At 46.2% G+C, this 27,508-nt stretch overlaps 1 protein-coding gene across 2 annotated transcripts in view; it reads left to right on the top strand.

Moving 5' to 3' along the window:
• Positions 1 to 27,508, top strand: part of cacna2d3 (calcium channel, voltage-dependent, alpha 2/delta subunit 3) — a 499,906-nt gene that overhangs the window by 27,933 nt on the left and 444,465 nt on the right. For both annotated transcript variants that reach the window (XM_031901262.1, XM_031901261.1), the window contains exon 3: positions 18,054 to 18,065. In XM_031901262.1, coding sequence (XP_031757122.1) covers positions 18,054 to 18,065 — 12 coding nt within the window. The remainder of the gene's footprint in view (positions 1 to 18,053; positions 18,066 to 27,508) is intronic.

Here is a 27,508-nt window from a genome sequence, read left to right as displayed (position 1 = left end):
GATGGTGAGATTCCTTTTCCTCCCCACCCCCAATGAATCCCTCATTCCCCCTCTCTTGGTAGGGAATCCCATAACCTGACTGCCCTTACAGTAAGGAACCCCTTCCTATGCTGATGGTGAGATCCCCTTTCCTCCCCACCCCCAATGAATCCCTCATTCCCCCTTTCTTGGTAGGGAACCCCATAACCTGACTGCCCTTACAGTAAGGAACCCCTTCCTATGCTGATGGTGAGATCCCCTTTCCTCCCCACCCCCAATGAATCCCTCATTCCCCCTTTCTTGGTAGGGATCAATGCCTCCAGTTTAAACCACGTGACTTTTTGTTACATAAACACAGAAGTTAAAATTTTTCACCCTTCAGATTTGGTTCTGTATTTCGGATTTGGTGCATTCCTAGACCCTATAGTGGTAAATCTAATCATAGCAAGTATATGATCTATTATCCAGAAGACTTGGGTCCTGGGGTTTTCTGGATAAGGGATAAGGAGTGCCATTTTTCTTTATGAATAATATACGGTGCTGGTTTCCCTTTGGGCTAAACATTAACCCTATCTGTAACAATGGCCCCTTTATTGGAGCTCCCTATAGATCCTCTCAGGTCCCTGTCTGGGTTTCCAATGAGGGGTGGGCGTGTCCTAACGGTCCCTGCCAGAAGCACAGTAGGAGGGGGAGAGCCAATCACAACCCTGCAGTCGCACAAGCACAGACAGGCTTCAGTTCCCTATCAGGTCAGCCTAGCTGCTGATTGGTTCCTATCCTACAGTGCCGCCGCCCCCCTGCACAGCCTGGGAAAGGAGGCAGCCGGAAGTGGAACAGATGGGCGGGGCTAGTGGGGTTTTTGGAGAAATTTTCAATAAATCACTACTTTTTAAACCCATTCCTTCTATGTTTAGTCGAGTACAATTCATTGGCACAATATGGTTTTTTAAGTAAAATGTCGCCTTTAAACGTTTCCCAAAGTGCAGCTAGTGGGTTTGGCTGCGGTTCCATCAAGTGGCCCCGAGAGCGAGACGGAACCTTCCAGCAGCTCCGCCGCAGCCTCCCTTCTGAACCAGGAGCTTCATCTCCCCATCGTTCCGACTTCCAGCAGCCGTTGCTAGGTGACAACCCAATTACCTAAAACAAATGGGAAATTGTAGAACGCTGCAAATGATGGTTTCTTCCTATGAGTTATGATGTTGGGAGAATGAAAGACACCCAGGTACCGAGTGAATGTGCGCGAGGCCTGCGGGCGCGTTGCCACGTGTGATTGGGGGGCATCTTGCTATTTCTGTTCATTAGGCAGTGAGTGTGTGTAACTTTATTTATAAAGTGCTCCCAGGATGCACAGCGCTGTACTAGTATACAATCTAGACACATACCCACAGATAAATAAGTAGAAATATACATAAAGGACACATAAGGAATCCCTGCCCCACAGAACTTACAATCTATTTGGGTAAAGAGTTTAAAACTGATTGCAGGGGAGAGAGGTGGGAGACCAGTTAGTAAGAGGTTGCAATAGTCTAAGTGGGATAGGATAAGGCAGCGCTGTCCAACTTCTGTGGTGCCGAGGGCCGGAATTTCTCTCGCATACATGGTGGAGGGCCGCTAATGGAAGCCAGTTTTGACCACTCCCCCATTTTAAACCACACCCACTTCAAACCACACCCATTTTATCACAATGGTCGCTGCAGGGATATCAACCATCATTCATATGTTAAAGAATTATATTATGTCATATTAAGACACACCCTTAAATCCATATACCTCCTCCTCCCCTGTGTATAGCACAGCACCCCCAGCATATAATTACACACCTTAGGGACCATTTAATAGCTATTTCCAACTGCTAACAAACTCCCAGAACAAACCCCTGCCAGGTTCACCTCCAACAGGCAGCATAGGGTAGGCAGAGTATGGCACACACAGGCATCACTCTGCCTGTCCTATGTTGCCTGTGTGTTCCATACTCTTCCTGTCCTATGTTGCCTGTGTGTGCCATACTCTTCCTGTCCTATGCTGCCTATGTGCCATACTCTGCCTACCCTATGCTGCCTACACACAGGCAGCATAGGCCAGGCAGTACATACAATGTCTGAGGTGTGAAGAGGTGAACAATGTGGGTGATTACAGTCTGAGCCTGAGGTGGGAACACTGCAGGGGGTGAACAATGCAGAGATTAAAAGGTGTGAACAACACAGGGGATTACATTTTTAAACAATACAGGGGGATTACAGCCTGAATCTGAGGTGTGAGCAATGCAGGGGGGCAGTTAATCTCAGTACTGATACCATTTAAAGCTTACTCAAAGTTAAGCCATCAAAGCAGCCAGACAGGTGGGGGGCCACACAGAGGGGGGTCGAGGGCCGCATGCGGGCCGCCAGTTGGACAGCACTGGGATAAGGGAATGGGCAGTGGTGTAACTGGGGGCCGGCTTAACGCTGTGTGCACTACACCCCCTGCCCTGTTTGTCCATCTGCCTGCCACTCACGGGGGGCAAACTTTACCACAATATTGAGGGGGCTACAATACATCAGTCCGCTGCACTGTAGTTACCCCACTGGGAATGAATTAGGTATTTTGGCTGTAGTTATGAGAGAAAGCATGCTGGGTTAATAGGGTAGGGGGTGAGAGGCAATTATGGGCAGGAAGACCATGAGTTCTGGTTGAGCTAGGCCCAGTTTGGGGTAAGGTTGGTTCATGTAGGGCAGGGGTGGGCAAACTATGGGCCGCGGGCCACGTCCGGCCCATTGGTCTTTTTAATCCGGCTCGCCGAGGATTGGAAAATCACGACTCTGCAAGTCTCATCAGGCAAGTCAATGTGGCCCCTGAGCCAAAAAGTTTGCCCACCCCTGAACTAGGGGGAGATAGCTAGGGGGCAAATTGGCTGTAACCCATCCCACTATAGAGCTGGTTTGGCAAATATTTTTTTTAAAAAAAATAGGTGCATCCCTATAACAGTAATGATCTTGTTGGCCATCTTTTGTGTGTCAGTGGCACCGCACATGCTCAGTGGGCTCTGGGCTGCTGGGGAGGAGCTAAGCTTAGGGGTTGGGCCCATATCTACCATTTTATTACATATATTCACATTTTGTGTTACCTTTCTGTTTATGCAGCCTCGCTCAAACTCTAATCACAAACACATTCATCTTTGTTCCGATCAATAAAATCATATTTCCCATTATGATAGATTTGTATATTGACCAATTGGCTGCAAGTAGAAGAGGCGGGCTCCTTAATATATGACGCCCGGTGGTTGCGCCGCAGTCAACAAATTACCCTTCTCTGATCTGAAATGATGTCTCTGCGGCTACAAATCAGCAGCGTGTCGGCAGCAGCGCAGGATTCTGCACGGGGACATTCGTCTTGTTTGTTTGGCTCAAAACCTTGTGCCGAGAAGATTTTATTTGTTCTTCTATTTTACCTTTATGTGCCAAGATCCTCAGACTGTGTATTACCTTTATTAATTAAGTTGCATGTCTCTGCACCCTCTAACCTCATAATGTCTTGTTTTGTGATCTTGAAAAGAACATCTCACTACATACTTCATAAGAGACCTTATGGTTGTGGGGGTAATGCAATTAACCATGTCAGGCCCTGGTAAGACTAGGGCTGCCCCCCGTGGGTGCTTTGACTAGGGAATTGTGGGAAGCCTCTAGGTATCTTACCAGTGTCCAATGAGTGGGAGGACCAGCAGCAGAACCAGCCTCCCTATATGGTTATATAAGGGGGTGCTGTTGCACTTGGTGGGGGATGGTTGGACTAATGGGGAGCTGGCAAGGTGAGTGGGATCCTGGGAGAAGTAGTCGGACTTGGATGGAGCAGGCCAATTTCTTTTGGCACCAAGCAGGTCTGATTTAAACTAGGCCCTGACATTTCATGTATGAAGAGGCTCAAACTGCCCCCACTGGTTCCCCCAGAACCACTGATCTATGGGAACCCCCACCGCATACCTTAACACATTGCCCCCCCCACCCTGTGGCACCCTAGGCAGCCACCTATTCTGCCTACCCCTAGTTCTGGCCCTGGAGACTTTAGACTAGGGTTGCCACCTCTGCTGGCTTCTTTCTCTGGGCTGGGGGTGGCTGGTGACGTCAGGGGGGTGGGGAAGGGGCAGGTTGGTGATGTTTCAGGGGCGGGGAAGGGCAGGTTGGTGGCCACAGGTGGGACTATGACGTGGCCATCGTGATTGCCGGGTCAAAACCAAACAGGTGGAAACCCCACTTTAGACTATAGCTGGGCACACAGCTCTTACAATGAGGTTTGGGTGGTTATAATTGGTACTTCTGTATACCCCTTCCCAAATATGGCGTTATTACGGGGGTGATGGGGGGACCCACAGATCTCGGCGCTGCATTCACTATGCCGCATTGCTTACAGCCTACGTTTGTCATTAGATGTATGAGGAATAATATCTTCTGGGCTATAGCTGCTGCCTCCTGACATTGGGCACTAAATGCCCATTGTGCACCAGTTCTTTTATCTCCAACTGTAGGTGTAAAAGTCAGATTTAGATAATATTGAGATTGAACCTCAACGGAGAGTCGACTGCTGGAATACGATGTCCCATGGGGGCAGTCGCTGGTGTCAGCGGTCTCGGAGTGTTAGATGTGACCGTCACTCACCAAATAATTGGCACAGCTGATTCTTTTACTGTGATGCCTTGGGCCCTGTAGGGAGGCTGCACCATTGATATAATTGCATCATATTAGGCCCAATAGTTCCATATGGAGCAGATTTCCCAGACTCCTTTGTACCTCTCCGACCTCCGGTCTCGCCCAAAATCTCCTTCAGCTTTGATAAAATCTATTACTTCCCCTGCACGGCCGACTACTTTATTTTGGGACGTCGGGGGAATGTAATGGGCAATATTTCTTGCCTTTGCCCCGACTTACATTAGCCCCGCCGCCGCTGCACGGCTCTCGCTGCCTTGTTGGCGACGCGGGGAAATGGAGCCATTGTGAGAGGCAATAAATCCGCTTGATGCGCAGAGTCTGTGGCTGCTAGTCATAATGGGAAATCTTTTACTCTCTCCCTCCTACCACTTTCTATTATAGGAGAATTTTTCTATTAATGTAATGTGATAACATCGCGTGCAGATAAGTCGCCGGTCGCACACACTGCGCAGCTGTCACCGGGTGATAGTCGCCGGGCGAGGAAGGCAAAGCTGCCGATGAAATACTTTCATTTACAGAAATAAGCTGACTTTTATAATAGGAAGAGTTGAAAATGCTTTTTTTATCAGTTTCTTTCCCTTTTTAAATATGGAAAAAGCAAATATTTCTATCCGTGTGCAATTGTGTATGAACTCCGGATTTATCCAGAAACCTGCTCAAAATTGCTCTGCTCTGAGCAGGGAGATTGCTTTTAAGTTGGGCAGAGTTGGCCAGTAGTACAGGTATGGGATCCCTTATCTGGAAACCCTTTATCCAGAAGGTTCCGAATTACGGAAATGCCATCTTCCATAGATGCTATTATAAGCAAATAATTCAAAGTTTTAAAAATGATTCCCTTTTCTCTGTAATAATAAAACAGTACCTGTACTTGATCCCAACTAAGATATAATTACCCCTTATTGGGGCAGAACAGCCCTATTGGGTTTATTTCATGGTTAAATGATTCCCTTTTCTCTGTAATAATAAAACAGTACCTGTACTTGATCCCAACTAAGATATAATTACCCCTTATTGGGGGCAGAACAGCCCTATTGGGTTTATTTAATGGTTAAATGATTCCCTTTTCTCTGTAATAATAAAACAGTACCTGTACTTGATCCCAACTAAGATATAATTACCCCTTATTGGGGCAGAACAGCCCTATTGGGTTTATTTAATGGTTAAATGATTCCCTTTTCTCTGTAATAATAAAACAGTACCTGTACTTGATCCCAACTAAGATATAAAATTACCCTTTATTGGGGCAGAACAGCCCTATTGGGTTTATTTCATGGTTAAATGATTCCCTTTTCTCTGTAATAATAAAACAGTACCTGTACTTGATCCCAACTAAGATATAATTACCCCTTATTGGGGCAGAACAATCCTATTGGGTTTATTTAATGGTTAAATGATTCCCTTTTCTCTGTAATAATAAAACAGTACCTGTACTTGATCCCAACTAAGATATAATTACCCCTTATTGGGGCAGAACAGCCCTATTGGGTTTATTTAATGGTTAAATGATTCCCTTTTCTCTGTAATAATAAAACAGTACCTGTACTTGTTCCCAACTAAGATATAATTACCTAGAGCTGGGCGGTATGACCAAAAATTTATATCACGGTATTTGACGGTATATAAATAAAAAATAAATAATAAATATTGGTGACCCCCCCCAACCCCAACCCCCACCCCAACCCCCCCCAACCCAACCCCCCCCCCCACAACCCTGACACCCCCCCAACCCCGACACCCCCCCAACCCCGACACCCCAACCCCAACACCCCCCCACAACTCCAGCCCCCCCACACAACTCCAACCCCCCCAACCCCGACCCCCCACAACCCCAACACGCCCCCCCACAACCCCAACACCCCCCCCCACAACTCCAACACCCCCCCCCCCCACAACTCCAACCACAACCCCCCACAACTCCAACCACAACCCCCCAGCAGAACTTACCCAACTTGTGGTTCCTCCAGCGATGCGTCCTAGCGACGTCGCGTGCGCGCTGACGTCACATGCGCGCTGATGTCACATGCGCACGGGCGCAACCCGGATATAATTGAAGAAAAATAGCAGGAGGCGCGCATACCGGTGTAGCGGTATGTTTAAAAACCATATCGTTTTTTTTTTAAAAACCGGTATACCGGTTAAACCGGTATACCGCCCAGCACTATTATTACCCCTTATTGAGGGCAGAACAGCCCTATTGGGTTTATTTAATGGTTAAATGATTCCCTTTTCTCTGTAATAATAAAACAGTACCTGTACTTGATCCCAACTAAGATATAATTACCCCTTATTGGGGCAGAACAGCCCTATTGGGTTTATTTAATGGTTAAATGATTCCCTTTTCTCTGTAATAATAAAACAGTACCTGTACTTGATCCCAACTAAGATATAATTACCCCTTATTGGGGCAGAACAGCCCTATTGGGTTTATTTCATGGTTAAATGATTCCCTTTTCTCTGTAATAATAAAACAGTACCTGTACTTGATCCCAACTAAGATATAATTACCCCTTATTGGGGCAGAACAGCCCTATTGGGTTTATTTCATGGTTAAATGATTCCCTTTTCTCTGTAATAATAAAACAGTACCTGTACTTGATCCCAACTAAGATATAATTACCCATTATTGGGGGCAGAACAGCCCTATTGGGTTTATTTAATGGTTAAATGATTCCCTTTTCTCTGTAATAATAAAACAGTACCTGTACTTGATCCCAACTAAGATATAATTACCCCTTATTGGGGCAGAACAGCCCTATTGGGTTTATTTCATGGTTAAATGATTCCCTTTTCTCTGTAATAATAAAACAGTACCTGTACTTGATCCCAACTAAGATATAATTACCCCTTATTGGGGCAGAACAGCCCTATTGGGTTTATTCAATATTTAAATGATTTTGTGCAGACTTAAGTTATGGAGATCCAAATTACGGAAAGATCCCTTATCCGGAAAACACCAGGTCCCGAGCATTCTGGATAACAGGTCCCATACCTGTATGGCCCCATTGGTGTGGGTGGTAGATAGGCTGGGGGTACCATATATACAGATGACCTTGAGTGAGTGCATTGTTGCTATGTATGTGCATTAGTAACGATACAAAGCCACATTTGTGCCCATAATGCACTTTGGCACCACTAGAATAGAGCAGAAAGAGCTGCACCATCTGTGTATCCGGCGCTGGCAGAGCCTATATGGCACCCGGTATAACAGGGGCAGGAGATGGGGGAGATGTTGGTGCCCCCGGTAGGCCCTTTCCATGCTTTTATTTATGCCATGCATGTTTTTAGCTCAGGACACGGCCAGCCTGCTCTCGCCGGGCACAAATCTTTTGTGTATGGCATCTTAGGGACACAAGTTTGTGCCCTCTAATACCCCAGCAGTTACACCTCTGCCCAGGGCAGAAATCACAGGGCCCCTCACAACAAAATGTTCTGCCCCCCCTTCTCCCACGCCCCACCCCCAATGGCCCCTCCCCCAGTGACCCCTCCCATCAGTACAAAGGACACACAGACATTGGTGGCCAGGGCCCCCCTAAAACATTGGTGGCCCGGGGTTACGTTTTGCAGTGGTGCCAGGGCAGGGACCCCCTAAAACATTGCTAGCCAGCCCAGGGCCCCCTAACACATTGCTGGTCCTCCCCAGTGATACTATGGCCTGCTGCTTTCTGCTCCCCCACTCCCCCTACACTCCTCCCCAGCATCCTCCAGCTCCCCCCTGCGTCCCCGGGCCGACTGTCCCCCATATGCCCCCCCGATGGCGGCCCTGCCTCTGCCCACAGTAAATGAGAAGAATAGGCAACAGAGGCAGATGATAGGGATCCTGTATGAACAAGAGTGCAAAGTGCATAAAGGAATGTGAATGGTGCCCAGTTGAATGCCCCCCACTGACACACTAGTGCAAGGCTGCTAGTTAAGCTGGGAGTAAGGGGTAGAGGAATTTATATGGTAAAGTCTTTGACTTTTTCGGTGGCCCAGATCAGGCTAATGTAGTTGCTTTGCCTCTGCTTTAGACAAACCAAATGGGGGGCCCTGCGGACCCATTGGAACAAGGACTGTGTCAAAGCCCCTATACGATCGTTGGCCTATAAGGTTTTTCCATGTGATTATTGCTTGAGCTCCAATCAGATGTAGAAGGGGCCATCTTGGTCCCATAAACGGGCAAATCCCACGGCCAAAATTTACCTGTATATGGCCAACGTTGGACTGTATTGTGCCGATATTCCTTCAGATGTAGGTTAAACGGCTGTTAGAGCCGAATTCCCTCGCTGAAACTGCCCCAATTTTATTCCTCTGCCCGAGCTGCTCAGAACTAAAATTGACGGCTGCCTTTGCCTTTAATCTCCCCCCCCCCCCGCCGTCGATTCCGCATTCATCACCAAAGCCCCATTCTACTGTTGTCTTGTTTTGTGGGACCCCCCGCAGACCCAGTGATTGTTGCCGGCTGGTTCCTTTGTGAGAGCCTTTTATTATGGCGGTGTTACCATTGATGGGTTTCTGCAGGAGGCGGAGAGGGTGCGTTGGGGGGCCGCGTATGAGAAATAATCGGGGAGGGGGGAGCTTTAGTCTCCGTTTAATATATCGACAACTTATATTTTAAATCTGTGTACGTTGCAGGTGGGATTCAAAAAGGATTGTGGGTATTTCATGGGGAGAAGTTGCTCCTCTAGTGTCTTCTCTCTGGTTCAGTCTCCTCTCTTTTACCTTCTTTCTCATCTTCTTTCTACTTTTGTCCTTTTCTTTTTCTTTCTACCTTTTCTCTCTTATCTACCCACCTTTCTTTTCTCTTTCCATTCATTCTCCCAGCCCCCTCTCATTTAGAAAGTGGAAATAATCATGGCATTAGCTCAGAAGGGCAAACAGAAGAACGCACTGATGCCTGGACCCACCAGAGATTTCCTAGTACCCAGGTTGGCCAATCTGTTCCTGTGCACCTGGGCAACTTTTATTTGGTGCTTAAAGAATGCACCACAAAGCTCTGGATAAACAATATGGCCAACAAAGCAGGGGCAGTTGATTTAGATTGGGACAAACTGAATGGAATGTCTAGATAGCAAGGTTTATGGTTGGACTCTCACCAAAGACCAGTCTAGGCAACACATATCCTTGGCCAAGGTCATGGAAACAGACAGGTTTTTGGTCAATATTGTAATGGTTGGCTAGCCTAAAAATACACAGGGTTTAATGTTGTAGAAGAGGAAGAGGTCCAATGTTGAAGTGACTGGTCTACAGGTTTCAGGTCAAGGTCTGGAGAAAACAGGTATAATGTTGTTGCAGAAGAAGAGATCTATAACTGTATAGAATGGACCCATCCTGCCCAATGTTTCCATAACTGTATAGAATGGACCCACCCTGCCCAATGTTTCCATAACTGTATAGAATGGACCCACCCTGCCCAATGTTTCCATAACTGTATAGAATGGACCCACCCTGCCCAATGTTTCCATAACTGTATAGAATGGACCCACCCTGCCCAATGTTTCCATAACTGTATAGAATGGACCCACCCTGCCCAATGTTTCCATAACTGTATAGAATGGACCCACCCTGTCCAATGTTTCCATAACTGTATAGATTGGCCCATCCTGCCCAATGTTTCCATAACTGTATGGATTGGACCCACCCTGCCCAATGTTTGCCTAACTGTATAGAATGGACCCACCCTGCCCAATGTTTCCATAACTGTATAGATTGGCCCATCCTGCCCAATGTTTCCATAACTGTATAGAATGGACCCATCCTGCCCAATGTTTCCATAACTGTATAGAATGGACCCACCCTGCCCAATGTTTCTATAACTGTATAGAATGGACCCACCCTGCCCAATGTTTCCATAACTGTATAGAATGGACCCACCCTGCCCAATGTTTCCATAACTGTATAGAATGAACCCCTCCTGCCCAATGTTTCCATAACTGTATGGAATGGACCCACCCTGCCCAATGTTTCCATAACTGTATAGAATGAACCCCTCCTGCCCAATGTTTCCATAACTGTATAGAATGGACCCACCCTGCCCAATGTTTCCATAACTGTATAGAATGGACCCACCCTGCCCAATGTTTCCATAACTGTATAGAATGGACCCACCCTGCCCAATGTTTCCATAACTGTATAGAATGGACCCACCCTGCCCAATGTTTCCATAACTGTATAGAATGGACCCACCCTGCCCAATGTTTCCATAACTGTATGGAATGGACCCACCCTGCCCAATGTTTCTATAACTGTATAGAATGGACCCACCCTGCCCAATGTTTCCATAACTGTATAGAATGGACCCACCCTGCCCAATGTTTCCATAACTTTATAGAATGGACCCACCCTGCCCAATGTTTCCATAACTGTATAGAATGGACCCACCCTGCCCAATGTTTCCATAACTGTATGGAATGGACCCACCCTGCCCAATGTTTCCATAACTGTATAGAATGGACCCACCTTGCCCAATCCTTCCATAACTGTATAGAATGGACCCACCCTGCCCAATGTTTCCATAACTGTATAGAATGGACCCACCCTGCCCAATGTTTCCATAACTGTATAGATTGGCCCATCCTGCCCAATGTTTCCATAACTGTATAGATTGGCCCATCCTGCCCAATGTTTCCATAACTGTATAGATTGGCCCATCCTGCCCAATGTTTCCATAACTGTATAGATTGGCCCATCCTGCCCAATGTTTCCATAACTGTATAGATTGGCCCATCCTGCCCAATGTTTCCATAACTGTATAGATTGGCCCATCCTGCCCAATGTTTCTGAGAGAGAAATAAATAAATAAATCATTTTAAATAAAGAATCATTCAACTGTTTTTTTTTTTTAAATATCTAAATTAGGTTTAATTGTAACAGAACTAAATGTCTTCAATCTCGGCTGTCACTCTAATTTCAACTCACTTTTGGTTGCTATGGCAGCCGGCCGTGACAGCTGTTTGATAGTCGCTAAGTGAGAGTTAGAATAGGGCGCAGCCTTAATAAAACTATATATTCCGGGTCTGTAACAGAACGAGGGGTGATATAGTGCCGGCATCTCCCTCATATCATTTCCTGTTCTGTCGGCTGCTCAACTTTACTTTTCCTTTAAACAGTGGCTGAACCTACTTGTACCATACTCCATACCATTGTGCCCTACTCATGTTAATGCCATACTCATAGGGGGCTGTTCCTGCTGAATTGTGCTTAGTACAGGGGAATCCCTATGTGCCATAGTTTTATGGTATCTCTCTGTACAGGCTATGAGCAAACTTAGGGGGCTGTTCCTGCTGAATTGTGCTTAGTACAGGGGAATCCCTATGTGCCATAGTTTTATGGTATCTCTCTGTACAGGCTATGAGCAAACTTAGGGGCTGTTCCTGCTGAATTGTGCTTAGTACAGGGGAATCCCTATGTGCCATAGTTTTATGGTATCTCTCTTTACAGGCTATGAGCAAAGTTAGGGGGCTGTTCCTGCTGAATTGTGCTTAGTACAGGGGAATCCCTATGTGCCATAGTTTTATGGTATCTCTCTGTACAGGCTATGGGCAAACTTAGGGGGCTGTTCCTGCTGAATTGTGCTTAGTACAGGGGAATCCCTATGTGCCATAGTTTTATGGTATCTCTCTGTACAGGCTATGAGCAAACTTAGGGGGCTGTTCCTGCTGAATTGTGCTTAGTACAGGGGAATCCCTATGTGCCATAGTTTTATGGTATCTCTCTGTACAGGCTATGGGCAAACTTAGGGGGCTGTTCCTGCTGAATTGTGCTTAGTACAGGGGAATCCCTATGTGCCATAATTTTATGGTATCTCTCTGTACATTCTATGGGCAAACTTAGGGGGCTGTTCCTGCTGAATTGTGCTTAGTACAGGGGAATCCCTATGTGCCATAGTTTGATGGTATCTCTGCAAGGTTAGGGCTATGGGAGGGGACCAGAGAGAACAGTGGGCCAGTATCACTGCCTGAGGAGCTATGGGTCAGTGTAAGAACAGGCTCATATACTGAGCTTTTAATAAAAAGATACAGAGATAAAATGTTATTATAGTTGATGGGAATTACAGGTAACTGCTGGGGTTGCTGGAGTATTTACCCCCGCGGGTGCCATTTCTGGCCCATATTACCTCTGCTCCATGTAACACACTGTATCCCCAATGGACACGCCCCCCCCCCCCAATCGGCCCCGGGCCCCAGGATTCACTCCCCATGACCCCGTGTGTTTATTTCCAGGCACTGAAGCCATTTAATGTGCATAAATATATATTTCTCTTTGTTGTTGTTCTGACTCGGCACAATGTGAGCCTCCTGGAGATTCCTGGGCACAAATGGATTCTGAGCCGCCTGGAAATGTTCGGCTTCTGATTCTGATCTCCCCGCTATTAGTATAAGCCGCCGCATAGATCCGCCAGTGATAAATGAATGTTCCGCGGGAGATATTAGCGCTGGAGTGGGACTCAGTGGAGCGTGAAGGCTCTTTCAGCAGTGAGCGGGGGGGGGATTGTGCTGGGAATGAGTTACCGCAACTCTACCCGGGCGCCCGGAGAGATATTGGGCTCATTGTCCAACTGCTGTTATGGTGGAAATGGTTCTAATGAGTGAAATGGCACAGAAGATCATTTGCCTCAGATGGCAGCATAGGGATTCCCCTGTACTAAGCTCAATTCAGCAGGAACAGCCCCCTAAGTTTGCCCATAGCCTGTACAGAGAGATACCATAAAACTATGGCACATAGGGATTCCCCTGTACTAAGCACAATTCAGCAGGAACAGCCCCTAAGTTTGCCCATAGCCTGTACAGAGAGATACCATAAAACTATGGCACATAGGGATTCCCCTGTACTAAGCTCAATTCAGCAGGAACAGCCCCCTAAGTTTGCCCATAGCCTGTACAGAGAGATACCATAAAACTAAGGCACATAGCGATTCCCCTGTACTAAGCACAATTCAGCAGGAACAGCCCCCTAAGTTTGCTCATAGCCTGTACAGAGAGATACCATAAAACTATGGCACATAGGGATTCCCCCGTACTAAGCACAATTCAGCAGGAACAGCCCCCTAAGTTTGCCCATAGCCTGTACAGAGAGATACCATAAAACTATGGCACATAGGGATTCCCCTGTACTAAGCACAATTCAGCAGGAACAGCCCCCTAAGTTTGCCCATAGCCTGTACAGAGAGATACCATAAAACACAATTCAGCAGGAACGTTAGTATACAGAGTAAGTGCTTAATGCACAGTGGAACACAGCCAACTGTTCCCATTTGCCCTACTGCAGTTACTGCCCCCCCCCCCACCTCCCACTTCAGGCCCCCGAGTACAAGGTTTATATAAAGAGCTGAATTAAAACCAATAACAGTAACACAGTTACAGTGCGTTAGATAAGGATGCGGGGGGGGGGGTATATAAGAGCCCCCGTAGGAGCAGTGAATCTTCTCTGGCTGGAGCGGCGCTGAGCCGGCAGATTTATCAGACTGACTCTCCTGCCGTCCTGATGTGCCGCTCCCCCCCCCCCCCCGCGGAGCATTATTAGCAGAACATACACTCTGTACAAATCCTTCTGTCCCTATACCCCTATAGTTACACCACTGAGGGGCAGAGTTTGCTGCATTGCATTCTGGGAAAGGGAAGATATGTATCTAAGGTGCCAGTAAGGGGCATTTTGGGGGCCCCCCGTTAATCTGATTCCCCTGTACTCTGCAGTAAGGGGGGGTTCACCTTTAAAATTACTTTGTGGATGTTATAGAATGGCCAGTTCTAAGCAACTTTTCAATTGGTCTTCATTATTTATTTGTTATAGTTTTTGAATTATTTGCCTTCATCCTATGACTTTCAAATGGGGGTCACTGACCCCGGCAGCCAAACCCTATTGCTCTGTGAGGCTCCAGTTTTATTGTTATTGTTACTTTTATAAACATATTTTTGTGTTCAGCCCCTCCCCTATTTATATATCAGTCTTTCATCCAAACCACTCCCTGGTTGTTAAGGTAATTTGGACCCTAGCAACCAGATAGCTGCTGAAACTCCAAGCTGAAGAGCTGTCGAACATAAACTGAAATAATAATAATAAATAAAAAATAATAATAGTAAAAAAAAAAAACTACAAATAATAGAAAATGAAGACCAATTGCAGGTTCTGGAGTCGCTCATCACCCCTGGAACTGTCTGTTTCTGCTCCAAACTTATTCTCTTTGCTGCAGATCAGAATAAAGCAGAGAGGGGGGGGGAGAGTTAATTACATTTCCTATTTATTCATTACTTACGTGTCACTTTGATAAATGCCGTGTTTAAATACTGTGAAAGTTAAACATATTCATTTAGGGCTTGTGATGCCGCAGAGACAGAGAGAATGTAAAATGAAATTAGCCAATTAAACTTTGGGAGAGAAAGCGCTTTCATGTGCGGAGGCTGGCACCCAGCGCCCCGTGGCACCCAGTCAGAGGGCAAACGGATGGCACCGGGCCGTTTGGTGTTACTATTTACTCTGAATTGCACCAAAACCCAAATTCTATTGGAAAGAGGGGGTATTGAGGCTTAATTGCCCCCAAAGGATTCCTGCTGCCCACTAGTGATGCCACGTGTGCCCCACACCCACCCAGCAGCCCGGGGCATGTACTGAAGGTACCGAAGCCCAAAACATTATCAGTATTTATGTACACAGCGAAGTGCAAGCAATTTACTAATGGGGGGAGGTGCAGGATGGAACATTAATGTGAGAGGGTCCTGCTCCCAAGAGCTTACAATCTAAATGCTCATCTCTACATGAACCTGTTTTCCTCCTTCCTGATTTCTTACAGATCTCAGTGATTTATTTGATTGGCAGCTGCACCATGGATAGTGGATAATGCGAACCTTTATTTGGCCTTTTTTATCTTATTCCTCAGGTTCTCCCCGTTTTGCCATTACCCCCAGAGTGTCCCCGTTTTGCCATTACCCCCAGAGTGTCCCCGTTTTGCCATTACCCCCAGAGTGTCCCCGTTTTGCCATTACCCCCAGATCACCCTCGTTTTGCCGTCACCCCCAGAGCGCCCTGTTTTACCTTCACCCCCAGCGTCCCCCTGTTTTTTCCGTTTCCCAGTGTGCCACCGTTTCACCATTCCCCAGCGTTCCCCCCCTTTTTGCTGTTACCCAGATGCACCCCATTTTACCGTTCCCCCCCCCCAGAGCACCCCTGTGTTATCATATTGTGCCACTGGGTGGCAGCACCTGGGAAACAGCAACACAAATCTGAGCAAAGTTATATCTGCAGCCAATTCCTGAGTTTGCCCCACACTCCGCATTCTTCCCAATGTTATTATTATACTTTATTGCTATAGTGCTGCACAGAGCTTACAATCTAAGGGCTCTATTACATTCACACACACTTGGGTCAGTTTTATCAGGAGCCAGTTAACATGCCTGTATTTGCACTTTGTGCCGCTCGCTCTCCAGGATACAAGAGCTCGGCCCGAGTCTGTGAAACTGCATCTAACTGCAACGCAACAAGGACAAAAGGGTTACGGAGGTGCAGGGGGTACAGGGAGTATCCAACGGGGCTCGGCCCAAACTCGATGTAGTCCCTGTCCTACTATAGCAATAGCCAGGGGGTACAGGGAGTATCCAACGGGGCTCGGCCCAAACTCGATGTAGTCCCTGTCCTACTATAGCAATAGCCAGGGGGTACAGGGAGTATCCAATGGGGCTCGGCCCAAACTCCATGTAGTCCCTGTCCTACTATAGCAATAGCCAGGGGGTACAGGGAGTATCCAATGGGGCTCGGCCCAAACTCCATGTAGTCCCTGTCCTACTATAGCAATAGCCAGGGGGTACAGGGAGTATCCAACGGGGCTCGGCCCAAACTCCATGTAGTCCCTGTCCTACTATAGCAATAGCCAGGGGGTACAGGGAGTATCCAAACGGGGCTTGGCCCAAACTCCATGTAGTCCCTGTCCTACTATAGCAATAGCCAGGGGGTACAGGGAGTATCCAAACGGGGCTCGGCCCAAACTCCATGTAGTCCCTGTCCTACTATAGCAATAGCCAGGGGGTACAGGGAGTATCCAAACGGGGCTCGGCCCAAACTCCATGTAGTCCCTGTCCTACTATAGCAATAGCCAGGGGGTACAGGGAGTATCCAAACGGGGCTCGGCCCAACGTTGCATCCCCAGACCCCCCAGCAAAGCTTATTTGGGGGCCCCACCGCTGTAACAGGGCTGCATTGAGGGTGTTGGTGCTTCAAACTGGGGGGGCAGTTAAAGGGGTGGTTCACTTTTAGAATTTTTTAGAATGCCCTATTCCTAGCAACTTTGCAATTGGTCTTCATTATTTGTGTGTTATAGTTTTTGAATTATTTACCGTCTTCTTCTCACTCTTTGCACCTTTCAAATAGGGGTCTCTGACCCCGGCAGCCAAACCTATTGCTCTGTGAGGCTCCAGTTTTATTGTTTTTGTTACTTTATACAACATATCTCCCTATTCAGGCACTCTCCTATCAAATATATCAGTCTCTCATTGGAGCTGCTATCTTGCTCCCTTCCCATTGTTCTGCTGATCGGCTGCTGGGGGTGAGGGGGGGGGGGATATCACTCCAACTTGCAGCGCAGCAGTAAAGTGTGCCTGAGTCTGAGCTTTCAGCCAGCGCTACACATTAGAACTGCTTTCAGCTAACCTATTGTTTCTCCTACTCCCATGTAACTGGAGGAGTCCCAAGCCGGACTTGGATTTCTTACTATTGAGTGCTATTCTGATACCTACTGGGAGCTGCTATCTTGCTCCCTTCCCATTGTTCTGCTGATCGGCTGCTGGGGGTGAAGGGGGGGGATATCACTCCAACTTGCAGCGCAGCAGTAAAGTGTGCCTGAGTCTGAGCTTTCAGCCAGTGCTACACATTAGAACTGCTTTCAGCTAACCTATTGTTTCTCCTACTCCCATGTAACTGGAGGAGTCCCAAGCCGGACTTGGATTTCTTACTATTGAGTGCTATTCTGATACCTATTGGGAGCTGCTATCTTGCTCCCTTCCCATTGTTCTGCTGATCGGCTGCTGGGGGTGAGGAGGGGGGGATATCACTCCAACTTGCAGCGCAGCAGTAAAGTGTGAGTGAAGTTTATCAGAGCACAGGTCACATGGCTGTGGCACCCTGGGAAATGAAGAATATGGCTAGCCCCATGGGAAAAACAGATTACAATGCAGGATTCTGCTGGAGAAGCTCTATGAACTGATGGGTTTGTAACAAACATGTTTCCCCTGACAGTATTCAGCCTAAATTACCATGTTACTGTGATTATATTATTCCGACTGCTCGTAAACCAGTAACATCTAAACTGCTGGGGAGGGAACTGGGCAGGGGGGCAGTTTTGTCTGATACTAAATTGTCTTGATTGTATTTATTGATATATACACAAAATAACGGGTTCTAACCTTTCTCCTTCTCTTTCTGTCCGTGCCGCAGAGCGTCTTCACGGTGAGTGATTTTTCCCTTTCTATTATCACAGCGATTTGTCTGGATACAAAAATGTCAGTTATTGGCTCTTCTGTTTAGTAATTGTCACCTTTTTTATATGTTATAACAAAAAGGTTTTATTCTACTGCATATTCCTATTGGTGGTGCTGAATAGTTCCTAAAGGGTAACTAAGTCTCACCTCTGCCTCTGGAAAGGGACTGGGGCTGTGGGATAGCAGGTATAGTAGGGAGAGATGGTGCCTATAGTAGCAGTGGGGGGATAATAGCCTCTGGGAAGGGACTGGGGCTGTGGGATAGCAGGTATAGTAGGGAGAGATGGTGCCTATAGTAGCAGTGGGGGGATAATAGCCTCTGGGAAGGGACTGGGGCTGTGGGATAGCAGGTATAGTAGGGAGAGATGGTGCCTATAGTAGCAGTGGGGGGATAATAGCCTCTGGGAAGGGACTGGGGCTGTGGGATAGCAGGTATAGTAGGGAGAGATGGTGCCTATAGTAACAGTGGGGGGATAATAGCCTCTGGGAAGGGACTGGGGCTGTGGGATAGCAGGTATAGTAGGGAGAGATGGTGCCTATAGTAGCAGTGGGGGGGATAATAGCCTCTGGGAAGGGACTGGGGCTGTGGGATAGCAGGTATAGTAGGGAGAGATGGTGCCTATAGTAGCAGTGGGGGGGATAATAGCCTCTGGGAAGGGACTGGGGCTGTGGGATAGCAGGTATAGTAGGGAGAGATGGTGCCTATAGTAGCAGTGGGGGGATAATAGCCTCTGGGAAGGGACTGGGGCTGTGGATAGCAGGTATAGTAGGGAGAGATGGTGCCTATAGTAGCAGTGGGGGGGATAATAGCCTCTGGGAAGGGACTGGGGCTGTGGGATAGCAGGTATAGTAGGGAGAGATGGTGCCTATAGTAGCAGTGGGGGGATAATAGCCTCTGGGAAGGGACTGGGGCTGTGGGATAGCAGGTATAGTAGGGAGAGATGGTGCCTATAGTAGCAGTGGGGGGATAATAGCCTCTGGGAAGGGACTGGGGCTGTGGGATAGCAGGTATAGTAGGGAGAGATGGTGCCTATAGTAGCAGTGGGGGGATAATAGCCTCTGGGAAGGGACTGGGGCTGTGGGATAGCAGGTATAGTAGGGAGAGATGGTGCCTATAGTAGCAGTGGGGGGATAATAGCCTCTGGGAAGGGACTGGGGCTGTGGGATAGCAGGTATAGTAGGGAGAGATGGTGCCTATAGTAGCAGTGGGATTATAGCCTCTGGGAAGGGACTGGGGCTGTGGGATAGGAGGTATAGTAGGGAGAGATGGTGCCTATAGTAGCAGTGGGGGGGATAATAGCCTCTGGGAAGGGACTGGGGCTGTGGGATAGCAGGTATAGTAGGGAGAGATGGTGCCTATAGTAGCAGTGGGGGGATAATAGCCTCTGGGAAGGGATTGGGGCTGTGGGATAGCAGGTATAGTAGGGAGAGATGGTGCCTATAGTAGCAGTGGGGGGATAATAGCCTCTGGGAAGGGATTGGGGCTGTGGGATAGCAGGTATAGTAGGGAGAGATGGTGCCTATAATAGCAGTGGGATAATAGCCTCTGGGAAGGGACTGGGGCTGTGGGATAGCAGGTATAGTAGGGAGAGATGGTGCCTATAGTAGCAGTGGGATAATAGCCTCTGGGAAGGGACTGGGGCTGTGGGATAGCAGGTATAGTAGGGAGAGATGGTGCCTATAGTAGCAGTGGGTGGATAATAGCCTCTGGGAAGGGACTGGGGCTGTGGGATAGCAGGTATAGTAGGGAGAGATGGTGCCTATAGTAGCAGTGGGGGGATAATAGCCTCTGGGAAGGGACTGGGGCTGTGGGATAGCAGGTATAGTAGGGAGAGATGGTGCCTATAGTAGCAGTGGGATAATAGCCTCTGGGAAGGGACTGGGGCTGTGGGATAGCAGGTATAGTAGGGAGAGATGGTGCCTATAGTAGCAGTGGGGGGGATAATAGCCTCTGGGAAGGGACTGGGGCTGTGGGATAGCAGGTATAGTAGGGAGAGATGGTGCCTATAGTAGCAGTGGGGGGGATAATAGCCTCTGGGAAGGGACTGGGGCTGTGGGATAGCAGGTATAGTAGGGAGAGATGGTGCCTATAGTAGCAGTGGGGGGATAATAGCCTCTGGGAAGGGACTGGGGCTGTGGGATAGCAGGTATAGTAGGGAGAGATGGTGCCTATAGTAGCAGTGGGGGCATAATAGCCTCTGGGAATGATGAGGCAATGTAGCCTATAATTATGTATCACTCTATGATCTGAGGAGCAGTAAGGACAGGAAGTTTCTGATCTCGCTGTTTCCCTTATTACTGGTTGGTTGGGAGTCAGACAATAGGAAATGATCTCACCACAAATTGAATATTATCAGATGGAGGCAGGTAACTCATGCATGGGATTAGCAGCTCACCTGAGAGCCCATAATAGGGAATTATTACAATGTGCATCTGGCTATTGAGTGACTGCGCAATTGGGTTTTTTGCGGAACACTTGGCTGATTTCCACCGAAAGTAGCAATTTTAATTTTAATGGTCTCTGAATTTAAATATATTGTATATTTTATCTGCCGAGGAGTCTGTCGAAACGGGGGTATCTGCCCATTACGCTCATGTTTTAATCATTGAAAAGAAGGGAAATTATCTGCCGGGTTGAAACGCGGAATCGCTATTAAAACAAAGGTGGGGGTGAATATTTATAAGGCGGAAACATATTTACCGCTAAAAGCTTGAAATCAATGTTCTTCCTCTATATAAACTATAACCTGTATATATAGTGAATAAAGTGCCCCCTATTGTAACATATAGGGATATTATAAGTCCCCGAGGAGTTCCTTATAATATATAGTGAATAAAGTGCCCCCTATTGTAACATATAGGGATATTATAAGTCCCCGAGGAGTTCCTTATAATATATAGTGAATAAAGTACCCCCTTTTGTAACATATAGGGATATTATAAGTCCCCGAGGAGTTCCTTATAATATATAGTGAGTAAAGTGCCCCCTATTGTAACATATAGGGATATTATAAGCCCCCGAGGAGTTCCTTATAATATATAGTGAATAAAGTGCCCCCTATTGTAACATATAGGGATATTATAAGCCCCCGAGGAGTTCCTTATAATATATAGTGAATAAAGTGCCCCCTTTTGTAACATATAGGGATATTATAAGTCCCCGAGGAGTTCCTTATAATATATAGTGAATAAAGTACCCCCTATTGTAACATATAGGGATATTATAAGTCCCCGAGGAGTTCCTTATAATATATAGTGAATAAAGTGCCCCCTATTGTAACATATAGGGATATTATAAGTCCCCGAGGGGTTCCTTATAATATATAGTGAATAAAGTGCCCCCTATTGTAACATATAGGGATATTATAAGCCCCCGAGGGGTTCCTTATAATATATAGTGAATAAAGTGTCCCCTATTGTAACATATAGGGATATTATAAGCCCCCGAGGGGTTCCTTATAATATATATTAAATAAAGTGTCCCCTATTGTAACATATAGGGATATTATAAGCCCCCGAGGGGTTCCTTATAATATATAGTGAATAAAGTGTCCCCTATTGTAACATATAGGGATATTATAAGCCCCCGAGGAGTTCCTTATAATATATAGTGAATAAAGTGCCCCCTATTGTAACATATAGGGATATTATAAGTCCCCGAGGAGTTCCTTATAATATATAGTGAATAAAGTGCCCATATTGTAACATATAGGGATATTATAAGCCCCCGAGGAGTTCCTTATAATATATAGTGAATAAAGTGCCCCCTATTGTAACATATAGGGATATTATAAGCCCCCGAGGAGTTCCTTATAATATATAGTGAATAAAGTGCCCCCTATTGTAACATATAGGGATATTATAAGTCACAGAGGAGTTCCTTATAATATATAGTGAATTAAGTGCCCCTATTGTAACATATAGGGATATTATAAGTCACAGAGGTGTTCCTTATAATATATAGTGAATATACAGGTCTGAGTTCCATGACCTGTATAAAAGCACGACGCCTTCGGCCTCGTGCTTTTATACAGGTCATGGAACGCCTCGGTGACTTCTAATATCCTCATGTTTTACAACAGAGGGCACTTTATTTATTATAATATACAAGTTTCAGTGAGTCATGTGACAGAAATGACATCACTAAGCTCCGATTATAACTGATGACATCACTAAGCACCGTTTATAAGGATATAATTTACAGTTTGGTCCCATAGGGAAATGTCCCAACTGTATATTATATATACAGTGGCTTGCAAAAGTATTTGGCCCCCTTGAACTTTTCCACATTTTGTCACATTACAGCCACAAACATGAATCCATTTTATTGGAATTCTACGTGAAAGACCAATACAAAGTGGGGTACACGTGAGAAGTGGAAGGAAAATCATACATGATTCCAAACATTTTTTACAAATAAATAAATGCAAAGTGGGGTGTGCGTAATTATTCAGCCCCCTGAGTCAATACTGTGTAGAACCCCCTTTTGCTGCAATTCCAGCTGCCAGGCTTTAGGGTATGTCCCTACCCGCTTTGCCCATCTACAGACTGAAATCCTTGCCCATTCTTCTTTGCAAAACAGCTCCAGCTCAGTCAGATTAGATGGTCAGCCTTTGGGAACAGCAGTTTTCAGATCTTGCCACAGATTCCCCATTGGATTTAGATCTGGGCTGTGATTGGGCCAGTCTAACACATGGATATGTTTGGGTTTAACCCATTGTTGCCCTGGCTTTATGTTTAGGGTCGTTGTCCTGCTGGAAGGGGAACCTCCGCCCCAGTCTCAAGTCTTTTGCAGACTCCAAGAGGTTTTCTTCCAAGATTGCCCTGTATTTGGCTCCATCCATCTTCCCATCAACTCTGAGCAGCTTCCCTGCTGAAGCCCCCCCAGAGCATGATGCTGCCCCCCCATATGTGACAGTGGGGATGGTGGGTTCAGAGTGATGTGCAGGGTTAGTTTTCCGCCACACATAGCGTTTGGCATTTTGGCCAAAAGTTCCATTTTGGTCTCATCTGACCAGAGCCCCTTCTCCCACATGTTTGCTGCCCCCCCCCCACATGGCTTGTGGCAAACTGCAAACGGGACTTCTTATGGTTTTCTGTTAACAATGGCTTTCTTCTTGCCCCTCTTCCATAAAGGCCAACTTTGTGCAGTGCCCGACAAATAGTTGCCTATGGACAGATTCCCCCCCCTGAGCTGTAGATCCCTGCAGCCCCCCCAGAGTCACCATGGGCCTCTTGGCTGCATTTCTGATCAGCGCTTGTTGGGCCTGTGAGTTTAGGGGGGGCCGTGCCTGGGTAGGGTTACAGTTGTGCCATACTCCTGCCATTTCTGAATGATCGGTGGAACAGGGCTCCGTGGGAGGTTCAAGGGCTTTGGGAATCTGTTTGTAGCCTAAGCCTGCTTTATATTTCTCAATAACTTTATCCCTGACCTGTCTGGTGTGTTCTTTGGGCTTCATGGTGTTGTTGCTCCCAATATTCCCTTAGCAACCTCTGAGGCCGTCACAGAGCAGCTGTATTTGTACTGACATTAGATTACACACAGGGGCACTCTATTTAGTCATTAGCACTCATCAGGCAATGTCTATGGGCAACTGACTGCACTCAGACCAAAGGGGGCTGAATAATTACGCACACCCCACTTTGCACTTATTTATTTGTAAAAAATGTTTGGAATCATGTATGATTTTCCTTCCACTTCTCACGTGTACCCCACTTTGTATTGGTCTTTCACGTGGAATTCCAATAAAATTGATTCATGTTTGTGGCTGTAATGTGACAAAATGTGGGAAAGTTCAAGGGGGCCGAATACTTTTGCAAGACACTGTATATATCATATACTGTACCTATGACTCTATACAGTGGCTCCGCCAGTTCTCTCGCTGTACAGAAGAATTCAGGGCAGTCAGTATTTTTATGTTTGGGAAAGGCAAATCGTTACGTTCCAGACGCTCGTTAATACGGCGAGGCCGCGCGGCGCTTTGGCAAATGAATAAAAAGCATAAAATAGCAAATTTTAACAGGTACAGCAAAACATTCCATTTACTTACTTGTCTACGGGCCCCGAAAATGGATATTTTAGTGACTCTCCCGTCTGTGAACTTGATGAGATTTTTTTATTTGATTTGATTTACAATTTATAGAAAGTGCAGTGAAATCACGGAGTGGGGAGAGAATGAGCCGCGTGTGTCTGGGCAACAAGAAGCTTTAGCGTCTGGAGTATCAAACTCCCCACATTTATTAACTACAACTCCCAGAATCCTCTGTCAGCCAAATCTATTGAGAATATTCATTTCACCCTTAATTATACTCCCATCTCTTATATTTAATTTTTATCGGTCACAGATCTTAAAGCAGCAGTCCTGCCCTGCTTTATGGCTGAGATTCTAGCTATCTGTATAACAGAGCATTCTGTCACAGTGGCACAGATCCTATCTGATCCCCCCCCATTGCTTTACTATCATTATTATCATCTGCTCGGAACCAAGGATATTCCGGATAAGGGGTCTTTCCATAATTCCGTTTTAGTATACCTTAAGTATACTAAAAAAATCAATAAATCATTAATCAAACCCAATAGGGCTGTTCTGCCCCAATAAGGGGTAATTATATCTTAGTTGGGATCAAGTACAGGTACTGTTTTATTATTACAGAGAAAAGGGAATCATTTAACCATGAAATAAACCCAATAGGGCTGTTCTGCCCCAATAAGGGGTAATTATATCTTAGTTGGGATCAAGTACAGGTACTGTTTTATTATTACAGAGAAAAGGGAATCATTTAACCATGAAATAAACCCAATAGGGCTGTTCTGCCCCAATAAGGGGTAATTATACCTTAGTTGGGATCAAGTACAGGTACTGTTTTATTATTACAGAGAAAAGGGAATCATTTAACCATGAAATAAACCCAATAGGGCTGTTCTGCCCCAATAAGGGGTAATTATATCTTAGTTGGGATCAAGTACAGGTACTGTTTTATTATTACAGAGAAAAGGGAATCATTTAACCATGAAATAAACCCAATAGGGCTGTTCTGCCCCAATAAGGGGTAATTATATCTTAGTTGGGATCAAGTACAGGTACTGTTTTATTATTACAGAGAAAAAGGAAATCAGTTTTAAAATTGAATTATTTGATTAAAATGGAGTCTATGGGAGACAGGCTTTTCGTAATTCGGAGCTTTCTGGATAACAGGTTTCCGAATAAGTGATCCCCTACCTGTATATGGATTTCCGTATGTAACGTTCCAAGCAGCTGGGCAAAGTGCTGACATTATGGCGGCGCAGGTGTGGCCCAAAAACACACATCTGAAGGGCAAGAAGCTAAATTTAAGCCCAGATTGGTATAAACTGTATTTTTTTCCATCAAAATTAGATTTCAATATGGTGACTTTTTAATTTTTGCTATAAATAATTCAGCTTGAGATTCGGGCGATTAAACATTTATCCGTTTGTACACACATTTATTAGCAGAGGGACCCCATCAGATATTAAAATGCAGTCTCTCCCTTCGCCCCGCGGTGCAGGAAGGCACCAGAAAGCCCCAATTTGTGTGTTAATTAGCAGTTCTCCGTGTTATTTAGGGCAAAGCGCGCAGTCGATATGCAAATAGAAGGCAGTGACCATAAGGAAACGCGCTAATTAATAAAATGTTACGTTTCTTCCTAAACATCTCCATGACCTTTCCTTTAATTAGAGACCTACCCATCAGTTTTCTCCTGTGCCCATCTGTCAGCTGGTACATTAGCAACCCACAGCATGCCAGCCTTCCCTCCCCATGTGTAGCGCTGAATATCTGCAGAAATATCTCTGGGAGTTTAACTCTCTAACCCTTCCAACACTTTCCCCTGTCTCTGCCCCTATATATTAGGTACCTACCTAGTGCTACCAACCCCTATTTCTGTAGGGAAATGAGAGCAGGGCAGGCAGTAACCCTTCAAACACTTTCCCCTGTCTCTGCCCCTATATATTAGGTACCTACCTAGTGCTACCAACCCCTATTTCTGTAGGGAAATGAGAGCAGGGCAGGCAGTAACCCTTCCAACACTTTCCCCTGTCTCTGCCCCTATATATTAGGTACCTACCTAGTGCTACCAACCCCTATTTCTGTAGGGAAATGAGAGCAGGGCAGGCAGTAACCCTTCCAACACTTTCCCCTGTCTCTGCCCCTATATATTAGGTACCTACCTAGTGCTACCAACCCCTATTTCTGTAGGGAAATGAGAGCAGGGCAGGCAGTAACCCTTCCAACACTTTCCCCTGTCTCTGCCCCTATATATTAGGTACCTACCTAGTGCTACCAACCCCTATTTCTGTAGGGAAATGAGAGCAGGGCAGGCAGTAACCCTTCCAACACTTTCCCCTGTCTCTGCCCCTATATATTAGGTACCTACCTAGTGCTACCAACCCCTATTTCTGTAGGGAAATGAGAGCAGGGCAGGCAGTAACCCTTCCAACACTTTCCCCTGTCTCTGCCCCTATATATTAGGTACCTACCTAGTGCTACCAACCCCTATTTCTGTAGGGAAATGAGAGCAGGGCAGGCAGCAACCCTTCCAACACTTTCCCCTGTCTCTGCCCCTATATATTAGGTACCTACCTAGTGCTACCAACACCTATTTCTGTAGGGAAATGAGAGCAGGGCAGGCAATAACCCTTCCAACACTTTCCCCTGTCTCTGCCCCTATATATTAGGTACCTACCTAGTGCTACCAACCCCTATTTCTGTAGGGAAATGAGAGCAGGGCAGGCAGTAACCCTTCCAACACTTTCCCCTGTCTCTGCCCCTATATATTAGGTACCTACCTAGTGCTACCAACCCCTATTTCTGTAGGGAAATGAGAGCAGGGCAGGCAGTAACCCTTCCAACACTTTCCCCTGTCTCTGCCCCTATATATTAGGTACCTACCTAGTGCTACCAACCCCTATTTCTGTAGGGAAATGAGAGCAGGGCAGGCAGCAACCCTTCCAACACTTTCCCCTGTCTCTGCCCCTATATATTAGGTACCTACCTAGTGCTACCAACACCTATTTCTGTAGGGAAATGAGAGCAGGGCAGGCAGTAACCCTTCCAACACTTTCCCCTGTCTCTGCCCCTATATATTAGGTACCTACCTAGTGCTACCAACCCCTATTTCTGTAGGGAATGAGAGCAGGGCAGGCAGTAACCCTTCCAACACTTTCCCCTGTCTCTGCCCCTATATATAGAAAGTTTTTTTGGCCACAACTGATTAATATACGTATATTGGTCTCTATAACGATGTTTTGCCCTATGCATGCTGGGTAAACCCCATTGCATTCTGGGAAAGACTATATATATCAGGTAATGCATGATCTTCACTTTCATCTTATTACATCTGTGTGTTTTTTATGTTTTTGTAATGGAGTTGTTTCTTTGTATTAACTGCCTC

The sequence above is a fragment of the Xenopus tropicalis genome, chromosome 4 (assembly GCF_000004195.4).
Source record: "Xenopus tropicalis strain Nigerian chromosome 4, UCB_Xtro_10.0, whole genome shotgun sequence".
Lineage (NCBI taxonomy): Eukaryota > Metazoa > Chordata > Amphibia > Anura > Pipidae > Xenopus > Xenopus tropicalis.
Note: the sequence above shows the minus strand (reverse complement) of the source record. Positions and strands in the feature narration are given on the sequence as shown.